The sequence below is a fragment of the Schistocerca serialis genome, chromosome 3 (genome assembly GCF_023864345.2).
Source record: "Schistocerca serialis cubense isolate TAMUIC-IGC-003099 chromosome 3, iqSchSeri2.2, whole genome shotgun sequence".
NCBI classification, from domain to species: domain Eukaryota; kingdom Metazoa; phylum Arthropoda; class Insecta; order Orthoptera; family Acrididae; genus Schistocerca; species Schistocerca serialis.
The window spans coordinates 423,107,361-423,126,309 of NC_064640.1; the positions used below are offsets into that span (position 1 = coordinate 423,107,361).

At 39.1% G+C, this 18,949-nt stretch overlaps 1 protein-coding gene across 1 annotated transcript in view; it reads left to right on the forward strand.

Annotated features, from left to right (window-relative positions):
• The window catches only part of LOC126470301 (protein purity of essence), a 475,244-nt gene that overhangs the window by 436,322 nt on the left and 19,973 nt on the right, over window positions 1–18,949 (forward strand). The window contains exons 73-81 of the mRNA XM_050098072.1: window positions 2,812–3,027; window positions 4,911–5,192; window positions 5,332–5,445; window positions 5,546–5,680; window positions 8,054–8,290; window positions 8,754–8,986; window positions 12,362–12,523; window positions 13,608–13,766; window positions 14,074–14,398. Coding sequence (XP_049954029.1) covers window positions 2,812–3,027; window positions 4,911–5,192; window positions 5,332–5,445; window positions 5,546–5,680; window positions 8,054–8,290; window positions 8,754–8,986; window positions 12,362–12,523; window positions 13,608–13,766; window positions 14,074–14,398 — 1,863 coding nt within the window. The remainder of the gene's footprint in view (window positions 1–2,811; window positions 3,028–4,910; window positions 5,193–5,331; window positions 5,446–5,545; window positions 5,681–8,053; window positions 8,291–8,753; window positions 8,987–12,361; window positions 12,524–13,607; window positions 13,767–14,073; window positions 14,399–18,949) is intronic.

Consider the following 18,949-nt stretch of genomic DNA (forward strand, 5'->3'; position numbering starts at 1 on the left):
TTGCATCAACCATGACCAACAAGGAATCTGGTAGTAATTTGACAGGAACTGTAGAGAGGCTGTGAAGGAAGTGGGCAGTGTCTGGGAGGTAGGATGGGAGGTTATGGATGGTAGTTTGGGCAGTAGGCAGACGTTCCTTCTGTGAGAGCATTGTAACCAGCCACAGTGGGATGACCGTTAGAGAGACCTGTGGGTTTGGGTTTGTAAAGTTCAGGGAGTAGGTAAAAGATGTGAGGACAGCGATTGCTGGTGTGAGGAAGGAGATGGATTTCAGGTGTCAGGTTTTGGGATGGACCTAAGGCCTTGAGGAGCAGTTAGAGGTCATGTTGCACTTCTGGATTGGGATCATTGTCGCAGGGTTTGTATGCATAGGTATTCAAACGTTGGTGAAGACCCTCAGCCACCTAGCCACTACAATTCATGACCACGATGGTGAATCCTTTGCCTGTGGGAAGGATGATACCTCTTTCCCACTAAACCCTCCTTACTTCCTTCCCTAGCCCCTCCCCACTGCCATCAGCAGAGGAAACTGCTTTCAAAAATTGCTCATCAATAATCAGTCTCTCCATTGCCATGTGTGCATGTCAGTGTGTGTAACTAAAAAAAAGCGCTGAAAACTTGGAGTAGAAAGTTGGTGATTGGATTTCATGAGAAGAATATGGTTGGTTTTTGTTTTTGTTGGACAGCTCATGTCCCTATGATTCCTTCAGAGTCTGAGTGAAACTCCTCTACATTCCCTACATATTTTGCATTTATTTGTTTCACTCTTACCTACCTACAAAGTGGTCTGCAAAAAATAAAAAATGTGATTAACCTTGATATACCATTCCTTTTTCTTGGTCCTCTGAGTACCGTATTTACTCGAATCTAAGCTGCACTCGAATCTAAGCTGCACTCGAATCTAAGCTGCACTCGAATCTAAGCTGCACTCGAATCTAAGCTGCACTCGAATCTAAGCTGCACTCGAATCTAAGCCGCACTCGAATCTAAGCCGCACCTGAAAAATGTGACTCGAAATCAAGGAAAAAAATTTTCCCGAATCTAAACCGCACCTAAAAATTGAGACTCGAAATTCAAGGGAAGAGAAAAGTTTAAGGCCGCACCTCCAAATCGAAACAAAGCTAAACTATGAGACACAATTTAGGTCGAATGAATGATGATACAGCTACAGTAGTTTGGTTCGAGTCATAAGCTTAGCAGTTACGCTTCACCAGGTAGCCATTACTATGCGTCAGGCACTCCGTCCGTATTTATATGGGTTCCCTTCCTTTTCCCCGTGCTTCGTCTGGTTTGAATCATTTGCTTATTTTTCTTTGATCTGATAAGTGCCGTTCTCTTTGTTATGGGTGTTTACATCACTCTAGCTGAAAATGCATTATTGTACTGTGTCATGCATTGTTTGTCACATTCTGATGATGTGTGTTTACGACCTGTCGCCGCTCGCGGCATGGCTTGCTTTTGTGCACCCTGTCGCTGCTTACAATTAAAAAAAGAGAGGAATTGTCTCATTAGCAAAACAATGGCGAGAGACTGCTATTTGTTGTTACTTACACTGCTGCTTTCTTTGATAATGATCAACAAGAACCAAATAATAGACTGCGTATGATAGAAGACGTTCTGAACGAGAGTTTAGCTAAAATTTTTCTCCATTTGAAAATCTTTGCAGACACCTCTTTTGTACATTATATTCTGCACAGAAATTAGAGTCATCTTAGATTTAAAAATCTAGTCAATTTCCGTGCTTCATTTCTGACTGTATCACTATTAGGCATAAGAATAATACGAATATAAACATGACATGATATGTATATTCTTCCGCATTTGCTGTTGTCTCACACTAGTTTCGTAGTTTATTAGGCAGACAGGATTTAAATGAGATAGCAGCAAACACGAAAGAATACATGGCAAAATGTTTATATTCGTATTATTCTTATGGTGAAGAGAATGCTGCATGTGATTCACAATTCATAAAAGTTCCTATTAGAAACCATCTCTTCTCACAGGGAGCAAAAAATTCAGAACGTAGAGTTGGCCATATTGATAAACATCCTGAACAGTCTTGACAGTAGGATTTTCGTAGTACATTGAAATGCTGCTACATTTGAAGATGAACAATACGGAATTTGTATTTACTTTGTTGGATAATGTATGAAAATGCAGTGGTCGAAACTCGGGGCGGAGAAAAAAGCTCGTCTCCCACTTTTTTTTAATTTTTTTACTGACGCAGAAGTTTTGGCACCAGTATTTATCTTTATGCCTGCAAAGCATGCCTGTATAGCGCTACATATTTTCAACGGCAGAAGTTAGTTGTGGCGGCACCTACCAACATTTTTCATAACTTCCGCTTACTTTGCACTCGATTCTAAGCCACAGGCGGTTTTTTGGATTACAAAAACCGGAAAAAAAGTGTGGCTTAGATTCGAGTAAATACGATGTGTGGCTGCAATGGCATGATGTAATTACTAAATAAACAAGCTTGATGAATGACACTTGTAGCAGTGGGCAAAACATTATAGACACTATGCCAAAATGACTTTGGCCGTGCATCCAGACAAAATTTCATATTGGAATTTACAACAGCTACAGAAGCCTCCATGCATGTCCACCTTCACATGTGTTACAGGATTGCATCTGTTAAGAGTAAATCATAATGCATTAGTAGTAATTTAGCATTTACAAAAGGTTTGTATTTGTGTATTATCAGGTCTTCAGTCTCAAAGAGCAGACAGGATTTTCATATTGTTGTGTATATTTACAGTTTATTGTTGTGACAATTATTTGATCCGTGACTTATCAAAATTTTACTTTCAGATTATGCTTGACCGGTTTGCTGCTATTAAAGAGACAACAAAGTCAAAACCATTGCTTCAAGTACTATTGAAATTATTTAAGCTCTGCCTTAAGGTACAACGTAATCAGGAGTTGCTGATCGATCCTGAATTAGGAACTGTTCCTGTTCTTCTCAGAATAGTCCACTTGTGCTTGGTAAATAAATGTGAGAAAACCATCACAGAACAGCTATTACAGGTGAGGATATTTTTACTGCAAGAGCAGTGTACATTCAAATCTTAATAATATTTTGAGAATGAATATAATCTTGTGTCTGATATTACCAGCAAGGAATTTCTCCAGTAGAATATTTTATAAATTAATTCATATTTTCTGTTACACAATAATTTGATCATTGTAAACAAGTAAAAGGAATGTTAACACAGTTTGAGGAGATGGAATGCATATTTTTAAGTTTGTTCGTGCCATCCAGGTACGATGTACAATACCCAAGAATAGTAGAAATCTATGCTAGAAAATTACTAGTTGTAGAAGAGGCAAATCATTGTTCTCAATAAAGTAAATCAGTGAGTTACTAATACACACTCCAAACAAAACAAAAAAATTTCTGTTATGTAATGTGTTTGTCAGAAACTGGTTCAGAATTGACTAATGTAAACACAGTATACCTATTGTGAAATTATTAGCCAACCAGTTTTCAAAATTGTCAACAGTAATATTTTGGGAAAAGTATGACTAAATGAAAAGGATTCAGGTGAATCTTAACCAGTTTTCTACTGTATTATAAACATTAAGATAGTACTTTTTGACATTCCACAGTGGTGACAAATTCAGTGTCACAAGAACTGAAACGGTTGTCTGGCACTGTATGATGCATAGGATAGCATCACTTCATAGATGCATGTGACAAAAATTGTGTACATTGTTGTGTATCCCAGGAATGTGGGTCCATCATGTGTCGTCATAATATGCTACACAAATTGACAACAAAGGTGTTCGTAATGTCTTCTCCAAATAAAGGTTCAGTACACGTCTTGTTCCATTACTTCATTTTGCCATTTCAAAAATCTGCTTACAATAAGGGCGTGCTTCCTCTGTCCCCTATGGGTGCTGTTAATGCTCAAAAATTTCTTGTCCTGGGCCATATGCCATTGGTCTCAGTGCTGCAGCATTCAAATCACAAGTGTGGCATGTTCCTTTTTCAATCTGGTGGAAACATAAATTACAGTGTGTTTTGAAGATTAGCTGATATACAGACACAGAGACAGACAGATAGACATGTCTCCTTCGTTGGTGCTAAATGTTTTGTATAAATCTTTTGTTATTGATATATTCATGCCTGATGGGAAAAATCTTACGCCTGTATTGGAAACAGGTCATTAAACTGAAAGACCTGTTCCTTTCTGTGCTTTAAGTGCTTACATTTTGCTCAACTTTAAGAACAAGCACACTAATTACTTGCTTTTGTTTTAACACCAAAAACATTATTCTGTCTGGAATACACAATTTTTCATGATAAAATGTCTTACAAACAACCGGCTATTCATCAGTATACCCCAGCTCTGTTATTCTTGATTCCTTTGCATGGTAAGGTGTTTTTAAATAGGATTCATTGTGGTTGAGTCCATAATGATAACATTTTAGAGACAAATCCATACAGTAAAGTTCGGTGATGCCTTTACAATTCCCAGGATACTGGATTATTAGAGCCCTTTCAACAGCCGCATGCTGTTGGTGATACTGTCCTTAACCAAGATGATTTTTTTCCTAACCAATTTTTGTGATTGCTAGGATCTTTCATCTACATTTGTCCTTTGTGTGTTTGATCATTATGATATGGAAAAACAAAACAGACGTGTGACGTGGCAAGAATAATGACTGGTAGAACACTTTTGAATCCTTATCTGCAAAATCTGTCAACTAATTGTAGAAAGTAAGGTTGTAGGTGCATTAGTTATACTGCTAGGACTACTTCAAACAGGACAGTAGTCATATCTAAAATATAACTGGGAAAAGTTTTATCATGAACTTAGCCAATGTTTTAGTTTTTAAGGTTGTAGTTATTAATATTACATCTCGGTTCTGTGCATGTTGAGTTACTGACAAGTTAAATCTTTCAGATCACAGAAACCATACTGCTGAAGGCCACTTCACGACCTGTTGAAGACTTTCAGAGATTTTCTGCTTCTTTTGGAGGTACTTTACATGTAGAGGCACTGTTGCCTTTTACATCAGTTCCTCCTGTGACAAGCAACCCACCATTGCTGTTGCATCTCACCCGGATTTTGGCAGCTCTTACATACTGCAATGAGGAGAGAATGGCTTTGCTGTGTAATCATTTCAAGTCTGTGATAGACTTCAATAAGTTTGATTCTGAGCATACACCAGATGATGAACAGAAGGTTAGTTTGTGGTCATCATCATCATCATCTTCTTCTTTTTCTTCTTCTTCTTCTGCTCATTACCATTTATTGTTATTGTCTGAGAAACTGATATTGTACAACAGCTCTTTGTGGCTACTATGATGATACTATGTTGCAGCTTGAACTTTTCTGTACACTAACGGATGGAATTGAACGAAATGACATTGGAAACACATTGAAGGATTACATTATAAGCCTTGGTATTGTACAGAAAGCATTGGACTATATAATGGTAAGTTGTTCATTGCCGTTATGATTATGGTTTGACTGAATTAGTACAGTAACTGTAAAAAAGATTATTTTAAAAAATTGCATTTTATTATGTGCTTCAGGTCCGTGCACCTACAGATAAGCCAATATTGGTACGTAGTGACTGTGAGCTGTGGAAGGATTTTATTTCGAAACCTTCACTTAAATACATTCTAAGATTCCTGACAGGACTTGCAGGAAATCACCCTGCAACACAGGTGAGTTGCGCAGTTAATTATAAAGTCAAAGTATTCTAAATTAATCTAGTACATTAAATATTGGCTCCTGCTTAGAGAATCCGCTTGTTAAGTAACTGGAATCTAGTGTGTCGATCAACATAACTGTTGTTCCCAGAACCTATTTAATGTTTCATGAATCTGAATAGGTAACTTTTTCCAGTTTGTGCCACCAGTACTCACGTTGCAAACAGAAAAATGCAAATTAAATATTCATAAGTCTTAAATTTTTCTATCCTTAGTATTAAGGCGTTGAAAGTTAAAAGATTAAATTTAGAGGTTGTAAATACAAATATATGTGTATGAAATATCACAATTGAAAATAAAAGTTACATAAGATGTAATGATCACATGTACTGTGGGGAAAAATGTGGTGAAGATAGCAGAATGTGGGGGGGAAAAAATTATTACCAAGAAGATTTCTTGAAACTATGATCTGTATGTATTCATCCTCCAACAGTGTATGGAACAAAAAGTGAAATTCACTTAAGAATATGGATAAAATTAGGAAGACTGGCCAGTACTAACATTTAGCATGAACAGCCACCTGCACTGCCAATACACACACCTCAAGCAGAAATGGGGACTCTTAGCTTTTGTAGCAATACATTTCTTCTTAATGAAGAAGATCTGTGTGTCTGTATGTAGAATGCGCTGAGGGCTGTACATAGAGCATTTAGCATTGATTGTATATTAGTCTATTAGTCTCCGCTCCCTCTTCCCCAACCCCTCCGCTCCCTCTTCCCCAACCCCTCCGCTCCCTCTTCCCCAACCCCTCCGCTCCCTCTTCCCCAACCCCTCCGCTCCCTCTTCCCCAACCCCTCCGCTCCCTCTTCCCCAACCCCTCCGCTCCCTCTTCCCCAACCCCTCCGCTCCCTCTTCCCCAACCCCTCCGCTCCCTCTTCCCCAACCCCTCCGCTCCCTCTTCCCCAACCCCTCCGCTCCCTCTTCCCCAACCCCTCCGCTCCCTCTTCCCCAAAGCTTCAGCTCCCTCTTCGTTGGACTGCCCGCTTTTAACTCTGCTCAGGCAGATGTTTGCGCTGCCTGATACGCTTCCTGCACTTTTATCAGATGACGTTGCAATTGCAGATATAGTTTTATTCGTGCAGGGGGTTTTTATCGCTTGATCTAAGTGTTTATCCTGTTTTTGTATTTAGTCTGGCCTTTGGCCTACGATTTTAGACTGGGGTTTTTGTGCGTTTCTTGGTGGTTGGCTTTTCCTTTTTTGTGTGGTCGGCCAACCGCTGCCACACTCGGTGTGATTTTAATTTCTTTTTTATGGTCTCTGTCCATGTCTTTCTTTACCTGTGTCATCTTTTGTCATCTCCATTGTTTGTTTTTATTCTTTGTAGGTGTCTCAAGTTTGTGTCCCTCCCCCCCCCTCTGCCCCCCCCCTCCTCCTCCTATCTCCCTCCGCCTCCTCCTCCTATCTCCCTCCGCCTCCTCCTCCTATCTCCCTCCGCCTCCTCCTCCTATCTCCCTCCGCCTCCTCCTCCTATCTCCCTCCGCCTCCTCCTCCTATCTCCCTTCTCTCTCCCTCCGCCCCCTCCTCCTATCTCCCTTCTCTCTCCCTCCGCCCCCTCCTCCTATCTCCCTTCTCTCTCCCTCCGCCCCCTCCTCCTATCTCCCTTCTCTCTCCCTCCGCCCCCTCCTCCTATCTCCCGTCTCTCTCCCTCCGCCCCCTCCTCCTATCTCCCTTCTCTCTCCCTCTGCCCCCTCTTTTGTCCCTTCTGGCCCCTTTTTCCCCCTTCCTCCCAGTCTTCCCCTTCCCCTCCACCTCCCCTTTCCCTCCTCTGCCCCGTTTCGCATGCCACCCCTTGCCCACTTCTGTCCTATATTCCCTATTGCTCCCTTCTCCCCTTCCCTCTATATCCACCATTGCGCCCATCCCCCTCTTCTCAACCCTTATCCCTTTTCTCATCCCTATCCCATCTCTCCTTTTCCCCCCATCTTCTTCCTTCTCTCCCTACCTCCTCCTCCCTCTCCTCACCCTGTCCCCTCTTCTCTCTCTCCTTCCTACCTACTTCCTCCTTCACTGTCCTCTTACTGTTCACCCACATTATCCCTATTTCCCTACTCCTCTTCTAACTCCCCGCCCCCCCCCCCCCCCGCCCCCCCCCCAAAACCCACTGTTCTACAGCTCCTCTTCGCTATGTCCTATGGGCCCTCTCCTCCGTTCTACATTCCGCCTGTCCTACAGCTCCTCTCTCTCCTGTCCTCTTGTCTGTCTCCCCTCCCGTGCTCAAACTTTCCCCATGCCTGTCTTCTCTGCCCCCACTTCTCTCCTAATCTGTCCCACACCCTCATTCCCAACTCGAACTTCTGTTTCAGTTTGTGGATTTTTTTGTGTTTCAGCTGGCAGTTTCAGCAGAGTGTGTACCAATCATCCATCAGCTCGAACAAATGTCATCAGATGAACATGTAGGTTCCTTGGCTGAAAACTTACTGGAAGCTCTGCGTCAGCATCCAGAAGTGGCTTCCCGCATTGAAGAGGTTCGGGAGTATACCCGTGCAGAGAAAAAACGTCTTGCAATGGCTATGCGGGAGAAACAACTAGGAGCACTTGGAATGAGAAGCAATGAAAAAGGACAGGTTTGAAGCTTATAAATTTAGAACATTATCAGTTTTATGTATTTAAGTGTCGCTGGTTTCAACCAGTCCATGAAATTTCTTGGATGAAGTTACGGCATCGGTGGCTGGAAGATCTTTTGTTGATATGTTTGTAATAGCCTATTAATATATGAGCTGATTCTAATTTGTTAGACAATTTTTTGTAAAAAAAAACATGAGGTGGAATGTTTTATTTTGTTTTTAATGTAGTCTTTATATTCATGTAACATGCTTGTTCTAGTATAGACTTCATGCAGACAAGTGAACTTTGGAGATAACTGCATTTACATTTGTAATGGCTAGTGACATGATCAGCTGATTTTAGAAATGCTTCCTCGAAAATTTGTATACAAAGTATAGAAAATGTAAGAGAGAAATTTGGAGCAAGTAGATAGAATATAGTATAAATATTTATGAATGGTTCTTTCTTTTGTTTTTCATATAGGTTACATCTAAGAGCCCTCATCTGATGGAGGATCTTGGTGAAGAAACAGGTCTTGTGTGTGTTATATGCCGTGAAGGTTATAAGTTTCAGCCCAAGAAGGTCTTAGGTATTTACACATTTAGCAAACGATGTAATGTTGAAGAATTTGAACCAAAGCACAGGAGAAGTTTAGGGTATACTACAGTGACTCATTTCAATGTAGTTCATGTCGATTGTCATATGGCAGCAGTTAGGTAAAAAACTTATTATTATTATTTATTATTATTATTATTATTATTATTAGTGTAGTTATTAGTTGTAATATTATTGTAGTTATTAGTTGTAATATTATGTAGTAGCACATTCAATAAGTATTTGGTTTTACTTAGCTCAAGAGAGAGGATTTTAATTGACCTTATGTCATCACTATTAGTGGAAACACATTGAACACATTCAAACTATGAAAATTATTTATGAAAGTGATGAACTGATAATATGCTTAACTTCTCTTTATGCTTTTGTCTTATCCTTTCATTCTCCTCTCACCACTGCCGCCACCACCACCACTATGGACAGCACTTCTGCAAGAAAAGTGAAGAATGAATCAGTACTTGATATGTGGCTGTGTAATATAGGCTTAAAGTTGTGATAAAAAACGTAGTAGTCTTAGTCAGATCTGTGGAAGTGGGAGAAGTTGGGTGGAGTTTTCATACACTAAGTATTCTAACATTTTATTTCACAAGTAGATGCCAGTCCACAATTTTAAGTGTAATGGGAAAGATCTGTGTCATCTGTCCTATGCATTTTGCTTGCACAGGAAGAATAATCAGAGTTTTGCCAGTATACATTTATTCAACATTTCCCCCTTCCCTTCTTCAAACAAATACATTTGTATTGTCATTGTTGCAGTTCTTGTAATCCATTCAAATGAAGTCACATGACAGACCATCAAACCAGCTCTCAACAGCATGTTTTGACACCGTCAGTGTAATCACAATGATAACTTTTTGCTGCTTCAGGTGTCTCTTCAGCTTAGGAAATTGAAGCTAGTTCAGAGGCACCAGGCCAGGTGAATTGAGGAAGGGGGAGACAGTGGTGAACAGGTTGGAAAAAATGTGGCTTTGATTTAATTTCACAACTGGGGAAGAATGTGGTGGTGTATTGCCATGCAACAAAAGAATTCCTTTGGTAAAATTGCCAAGGCATTTCATCATAGTTGCCCAAATCAGCTGGTTAAGAAAGCTGATGTAATACTCTCTGTTTATATTACGGTCCTTAGCTAGATAGACCACCAACAGAATACTATCTTTGTCCCAGAAAAATGGTACCGTTTGTTTTTTGACAGATTTCTGGGTGTTGAATTTCTTCGGTCATAAGAACACATTATGCCATCATTACTTTGACTGTTCCTTGATTTGGGGATCATTAATGTAGGACCAGCTGTAATTCTCAGTCTCTAGCCTAGCCAAGAAGTCCATTAAATATCAGATTGGTCCAAAATAACTCGATGTCCCAACATTTGCTGTCTTCTAAATGTTAAAACATTTTGGCACTCACATCACTGAAAACTTTCTCATGTCAAAGAAATTGTTAAAAATGAAACCAACCCAACTCCTGGTAGATGTCCAGCATTTTGGGTATCTTTTTAATACGTATTCAGTGTTCTTCAAGAATCCACATATGGACAATAGAGATTGTTGCTTGGTCTATTGATGATGTGGGCTGCCCACAATGTTGTTCACCTTCTCCAGTGAAATGCACAGAGTGTGTGTGTGTGTGTGTGTGTGTGTGTGTGTGTGTGTGTGTGTGTGTTTAGTTCCTGTAGTGTATCTCTGCAGGAATTAGGTTATATGTACCGGAACATAATTTAAGATCATTGAGAAAATGCAAAGAAGAATATCTAATACATCCTGTACTAGTCCTTTTCTTATTATAATAGCAATAAGACATCATCACTGTGTGTGATAAATTTTGCAAAAATCTGACTGACACCACATTGCAGATGCTCAGATGTTTTCTTTCATAGTCATCACAGACTCTCTAAAAGGACAAAAAGATTTTAAGTTAAACATCTTCAGTGACATACTTTGCAGCCACATTTCATTGCTACTTCAGGTCATATTGCCGAAACATATTTCACATAGTGGAATTTGGTCACATTCAAGTTGTAAACTTGGTAAAGGGCCTGTTTTATACAATATTTGTGTTCAGTTTCTTCTTTTGCTTATCCCTTTTCATTGAAGCCGCTTCAAGTAATTTTTGATTGAAACTGGTAAGTACAATTTGTTCTTAAAGTTATGTATGAATACATGCTTTCGCGGCGATAACCGTTGATAAAACATTCTTGGGTTTCAAGCCGCGTCAAGTGGTTTACTGCCCACAATCTTTCAGCAGAGATTTCCTTTGCCATTGTCAAGTGGACGACTGTCGTGTGGTTGTCATTGCCGTGCTTATATAGCCACGCCCTTGCTCATGATGTCGCTCGTGACGTTGCTTGTGACGTCACTGGTGCTCGGTACCGCACCATATATGGTAATGTTTTGGTCTCACGACTGCCGGGCCCACTTCAACTCCTAAACACCGGATCCCATGCTGTACTCAGGTGCATTGCAGATGGTGGATTTCAGCTAAGTACAGCATGGGATCCGGTGAAGAAGGAGTTGAAACAGGCCCGGCGGTCGCACATCCAAAACATTACCATATGTGGTGCGGGACCGAGCACCAGTGACGTCACGAGCGACGGCGCAGCTATATAAGCATGGCAGTGACAACTACATGACAGTCATCCAATTGACAATGGCAGAGGGGATCTCTGCCGAAAGCTCGTGGGCAGTAAACCACTTGATGCAGCTTGAACCCCAAGAATGTTTTATTAATGTTCTTAAAGTTGTCAGTAGTGTCATTTTAAGTGTAATGATGTGCATTTGGTGTCAGAATATTTGTATTTCATGAGATGATCTCTGTAGAGTTCAGTTAGAAAATCATAAATAATGGCCCATTTATTTGTGTACACAGTTTCAACATCTATAGGACATGCCTGCAACCATCAGCATGACTATTAAATCTGGAACTTACGGAAAACTATAAATCTAATAGTAACTGTGTTCACTCTTAACTGGGTTGGTGGGGAGTCAAATATAGGTGGAGTTAGCCAATGCCTGCTCTCTGACCTATGTACTGACTTGATTCATATACTGTTACTTCTCTTTAAATTATTTTTCAGCTCTGGCATCAATATTGCTTACAATGCCTACATTTTACCATTCTTACATAATTTCATAATTCAGTCAATTTTTTGGATGAAATCACACTCTCTTGACCAAGGGATAGATGAACTCATTGTTTACTCCCTTAAACTCCTAACCAACCAACTATAAATGTTACACAGATATATAAAATAACAAAATGGGATTTATGTAACAGCATAAAAGAAGTTCATGAGATTTCTCCAGCCCCTCCCTTCTCTACCTCCTCTCCTTCTCTTCACGCCACCCTCCCTCCCTCTCTTCATGCCACACTCCCTCCCTCCCAGTCCCATTTCAGCAGTGTTTCATCAGAAGTTTAGCTACATCAGTGCTTTAACTACCTCCCGTTATCTTCCTCATTGAGTGTTCATCTCAATGTTACAGATTGGCTCGTACTAGAGATGAATGGGATTCAGCTGCATTGCAGAATGCCAACACAAGATGCAATGGATTGTTACCAGTTTGGGGTCCACATGTCCCAGAATCAGCTTTCGCAAGTTGCCTGGCGCGTCACAATACGTATCTTCAGGAAGGCACTGGACACAGGTTAGGTTCTTTGTAACAAATAAAATGATGTTCATTGTGATAAATGTTATTTCATGTGAACATTCATTGATCCTTGGCTGTAATTTTTCTCATTTAACCGCATATCTCTAAGAAAACATGGCAAAATGATTGTCAGTGCAGGAATTTAGCCAATGATATAAACAGCTTTCTGTTGAATGATGCACAACTACAGTAACTTAAGATTATCGTCCTCAGTGTATATGCATTTAATTCATTTTTGTGCAGTTTTTGTATTACGTATTAAATGAAAATGTGTTTCAGTTTGTTCCATGTCGGTGAGGAACATTTAACTTGGAATCTTTAAAATTAACATAAGCATGTCCTTTTTTGTAGTGTTTTTCCTTTTTAAAGTTCTGTGAGTGTACTTTTTCATCTCTGAAGATGACAATTTTTAAAAAATGGGTTACATAATAACTTGCGTATTGATTTTAAAAATAAATTCCTTGCCAAAAACAAAAGACACTAAAATAAAACTTATTCAGTTTCAAACTACGATGGGCAAGTAATTGAAGTTGAACACCTGAAGTTTCTGAGATTTGAATTAAACAGGCCACTTTCTTGGGAATTGCGCATTACAGAGTTTCACCAGAATCTGAACATTGTAACTTTTTTTTTCTCTCAAAATAACCTCGACAGTTATCTAAACAATGAACAAAAGCTTGTCTATAATGCTAATTTTCATTTACTGTAGATTTATGATGTTACATTTGTAGGTCCCCACTGAATAACTTCAAATCAAAAACAATTTGTTGTAACAGTTAGTTTTTGAAGTTTTGTTCATTAACTGTGGCTCATTTTGCAACATTTTTGGTTGATGTCTAAAATAAATGTTAATAATAGAACAGAAAGCAGCATACCTGTGACTTTTAATCCTAAACTGGGAAAGTAAAACACATTCCCTTTATTCTTTGTAAGACTTGGAGCTATTAATGTTTCTCATAATTTTTTGTTTTTACTTCTGTGTAATTGGGCTGGAGTGTGTTCATGGATAACTGTGCAGCAACTTTTTTTATAACTGTGCAGAAATTGATTTTTGGTAACTTTGTTGTATCATTGTCAACAGGGACATAACATACCGATCGACAGTGCACGACTTGAAACTGCTACTTCTGCGCTTTGCCCAGGAGAAGAGTTTCCATGAAGATACAGGTGGTGGTGGTCCACAGTCCAACATGTTTCTTGTGCCATATTTGTTGCATATGGCACTATATATATTCACTACGTAAGTATTGTTACTGGAACACTGATTTTTCCTTGCCCAACTGATTTATTGTATGCTTTTCTCTTTGGTCTTCCTCTTAAGTGTGTACTTAAATCGCGAGTTTTTAATGATAAATCAATCCACTTTAGTCACAATACTGTACTCAGTATTTTGGTACTGTATGTAGTTGGAAAAAAATCATGAAAAAAGCAATGCCCTAATGTAAATTCTAAACACCTTGTGCATTACTGAGCAATTGAAATTATTCTTTTTGTGTGTGTTTTCAGTGAGTACTTAGTTTCTAAAAAATAGTTTTCTGTCTTTATAGAACACGTTCATGGGCACGTGAGGAAGAAGAAATGATTAGTTATCTTTCCAACCCACATGGCTGGATAAAAGACTGTTACATTGCAGAAGGTCCATTATATAAGTGTGTCATGTACTTACTACTTCATTCACCTGCCCGGTGGAAGGAGGATCGCTTCCGTCACCTTAACAGGCTCATAGTTTTGGCTCAAGCTCGTGCAACACAACCCAGTGGTCCAGGGCCAGAAAATCGACTGCTGGATCTGGAAGTCAAAGACTACTCAGTTTACAAACCTTACGTTGTCTTCTTTGGTCTTGTTGATGGCATATACAAATACATTTTGAAGGTTAGTAACAAAACTCACTCTTGTAAGAAATGTTTATATATACGGGGTGAGTCAGGAGGAAAGATACATGCTTTGAAACGCGATAGTATTAGTGATTCTGAATAAAAAACTTTTTATGGACATGTGCCCTATTGCGATTGGCTTCCGAGATAGAACACATTTAGTATCACTTTCGTATGATTGTCTTTAATAACTCGAAAATCACACACTCCAACAAAAACGTGTCTCAGTTCACAATTAAAGTAAATTAAATTTGCAGCAAAAAAGGTCCTATTTATTTTTTGTCTAGGACTAACAGTTTGCACGAAGAGATCGTGAGAATATTGGAAACCTTGTGTAACGCGCGAGCACTGTAGCTTAAGTACTTTTTGTAGGCCAGTATGGTGTAGTTTTCTGACTTGATAGACCACAAGCATCCTGTACCAAAATGTTGTTCTCAACTTCCTCTATACTACTGTGGTACAGTGTAAATAATGACAATGAATAATACAGAAAATAAATAGAAATGTACATTAAAAGTGTTCTATCTCGGAAGCCATTCAGAATAGGGTATATGTCCAGATCAAGTTTTTTGTTCAGAATCAGTAATGCTCTCACCCTGTATATGTACGTCTGTGTGGGAGGAGGGGGGGAGGGGGAGAGAGAGAGAGAGAGAGAGAGATGTGATTTGTGTATTAGTATTTCAGTAAATTTGCAGTGAATAGGTGTAGCTTGAAAGAACAGTGTATGCAGTTAAAAATAAGAATAATAATAAATAAGTTTTTTGGTTGCAGTGCCTTGACCTGCAAAAAACTTTATATATTCCCAGATATTTTACGCTCTATTCCTTTTTGTATGGTTGTATTGTCAATGTACTCTTCCACTGTCGTTCGTGCATTTGTATATTAAATTCCATGACCAGTATATTGAGCACTGTCTTTCAAATGCTGTACAATACCAATTCACAGCAGATCTGTAATTCAGACTGCACTTTTGTGAATATCAGGCATATCACCTGCTCATAAAACTATTTTAGGACTAGAACTTTGTTATCAATAACACATACAAGACAGAAACGTCGATCAGTTGTAGAATTTTGGAACACGTATTATGTTCGAGTATAATGACTTTTCTGGAGACTAGAAATCTACTCTGTAGGAATCAGCATGGGTTTCGAAAAAGACGGTCGTGTGAAACCCAGCTCGCGCTATTCGTCCACGAGACTCAGAGGGCCATAGACACAGGTTCACAGGTAGATGCCATGTTTCTTGACTTCCGCAAGGCGTTCGATACAGTTCCTCACCGTCGTTTAATGAACAAAGTAAGAGCATATGGACTATCAGACCAATTGTGTGATTGGATTGAAGAGTTCCTCAATGGAGACAAGTCTTCCGAAGTAAGAGTGATTTCAGGTGTGCCGCAGGAGAGTGTCATAGGACCGTTGCTATTCACAATATACATAAATGACCTTGTGGATGACATCAGAAGTTCACTGAGGCTTTTTGCAGAAGATGCTGTGGTGTATCGAGAGGTTGTAACAATGGAAAATTCTACTAAAATGCAGGAGGATCCGCAACGAATTGACGCATGGTGCAGGGAATGGCAATTGAATCTCAATGTAGATAAGTGTAATGTGCTGCAAATACATAGAAAGATAGTTCCCTTATCATTTAGCTACAAAATAGCAGGTCAGCAACTGGAAGCTGTTAATTCCATAAATTATCTGGGAGTACACATTAGGAGTGATTTAAAATGGAATGATCATATAAAGATGATCGTCGGTAAAGCAGATGCCAGACTGAGATTCATTGGAAGAATCCTAAGGAAATGCAATTCGAAAACAAAGGAAGTAGGTTACAGTACGCTTGTTCGCCCACTGCTTGAATACTGCTCAGCAGTGTGGGATCCGTACCAGATAGGGTTGATAGAAGAGATAGAGAAGATCCAACGGAGAGCAGCGCGCTTCGTTACAGGATCATTTAGTAATCGCGAAAGCGTTACGGAGATGATAGATAAACTCCAGTGGAAGACTCTGCAGGAGAGACGCTCAGTAGCTCGGTATGGGCTTTTGTTAAAGTTTTGAGAACATACCTTCACCGAAGAGTCAAGTAGTATATTGCTCCCTCCTACATATATCTCGTGAAGAGACCATGAGGATAAAATCAAAAAGATTAAAGCCCTCACAGAAGCATACCGACAATCCTTCTTTCCACGAACAATACGAGACTGGAATAGAAGGGAGAACCAATAGAGGTACTCAGGGTACCCTCCACCACACACCGTCAGGTGGCTTGCGGAGTATGGATGTGGATGTAGATGTAGAGGGAAGCTGTATTTAATGTTGGTAGTTTCAGATCATAAACTACTTGCAGGTTTAAGAATCATTAATTGTTTTTCTTAGGTGAATAAGATATTTCTCAAGTCCCTAATTAGCTCCTTTATTAGTGAATTCAGACCAGATTAAGTAAGTACGCAAGATAACTTTTCTGTTGATGCCAGTTGTCTACATTGTATATGACCACAGTAGTTACAGTTTTATAGACATTCCTTTCCCATGGCATTCGCAGTCCGTATGCATTAGCAAGTCTCTAAATGTAGTTATGAAGCTATCAACACTTCTCAAGATCTATACAACAGTGATTATCAGGCATTCCATTTTTTCGGTTTTAAATTTAGTGTCCTATAGTCTGCAAGCCCTTCAACCTATAGCTTATGACATCTGCTGCACACTGATAGTCACTAAGCAACTGTTTAGCTTGTATTTTCTATTGAAAGTGATGCAGTAGATCACGGATTGTGGGCTACAAGTGCCAATTACCGCAGTTTTGAATTATGACGAGTTTATAAGTTTTATGCTGTATCTAAATCTTTATACTTAATTCTGAGGCTTCCAAAATGTGTATTAATTATTTTAAGACTATTTTTTGTGTGTTGGATCACATTAGGTTCTGCCAAACTGTTCAACTTACTCGGCATGCTTGCCTGGTTTCTTAAATTTGTCTGATTATTAAAATTTTCATGTGTGTTTGGTTTATATTGTTCCACAGCAGTACAGTTATTGGCTGCCTCTCATAGCTCCTGTATTTAATTTACTAGCCTTTGTTTCCACAAGGTTAATGATGGTGCACTCCCCAATTTGTAAGGACCTGTCAGTTGGTTGGTTTTGGGGAAGGGGACCAAACAGCCAGGTCATCGGTGCCATTGGATTAGGGAGGGATGAAGAAGGAAGTCAGTCATACCCTTTCAAAGGAACCATCCTGACATTTTCATGAAGCAATTTAGGGAAATAACGGAAAACCAAAATCAGGGTGGCCAGACGCAGGTTTGAACCATTGTCCTCCCAAATGCGTCTCCAGTGTGCTAACCATTGCACCGCATCACACAACGGCTTTTTGTATTTAAACTGCTTAGGCTGAACAAGTGCTGCATTAGGAAGATAAGTATGTATGCTTTTAAGATTGTCATTAGTTTACAGCTTTTTCTCCAGCAAACTGCCATATCAGATCACATCCATGTGGAATATTTACAATAATGACTTTTGTGTGAATTCACTTCCTGAGGCTATTTTGTAATGAGCTTATAGCTTAATTGCTTGATTTCTTGGAACCTCATTTGAACCTCTGGTATGGCCATTTAGTTGATAAAACACTTACATTGTCTTGCTTGCCAGGCTTCACAAGTTTGGCAAATGGTGCTGCCAACTTGAATGTAGCTTACAACTATAAACCATCTTGAATTTGCACTATGGTTTGTAGATTAGCTTTCACATCAAGAGCTATGAATTCTGTTGCCAATTTTATCTTTTGCTTACTGTATTTCTGGTGTTTGATTTAAAGCATTTGATGTTAGCAACTGTGTTTTGGCAGCACATTACTTTATTGATGAAGTTTGCTTTCAGAGCATATACTTTTATTTTTTTGTAATATGTCTATGTCTCTGCGAAGCTTTGTTATTTTGTCTTTGTTTAAGATTTTGTTTCTAAAACTTTGTTCACGTGCTTCCACAATATACACATCACATATCCACATACAGTCATCACCTATAAATTTCACACTTCCTTTTTATCAGTATTTATAGTTACTACACTGAACTCTTGTTAGGATCTTTTTGTCTGTGTTTTTAATTTCACTTTTATCATTGCTGTTTCTTAGTAAAACTTTATCCAGTGTCATTTTGACAACTTAAAACAATACTTTCTTGATAGTTTATTATCTTTTAATATTAAATTTCTCTCTTAAAAATATGTAATTCAGTGTTCCTGCCATATTAATCAAAACATGCTCTTCTCTGTTAAAAGAGGACCCTACGGATATCAAATTATTTTTTCCCTTATAAAAGAGCTACTGCCCTTCACTTTATCAATACTATTTGTAGATTTATTTTTCAGTCAGATGTTATATTCATCAAGTAAAGCACCATTAAAGTGTTAAAGCACCAGTTCCAGCATGGGGTGGTACACTGGCCCCAAATTGAATCTACCCAGTGGATTAACAATGAAGGTCGGTGTGATGCTCAGCCTGGATGTGGTTTTTAGGATGTTTCCTACATACGACTAGGTGCGTGATTCTTTCA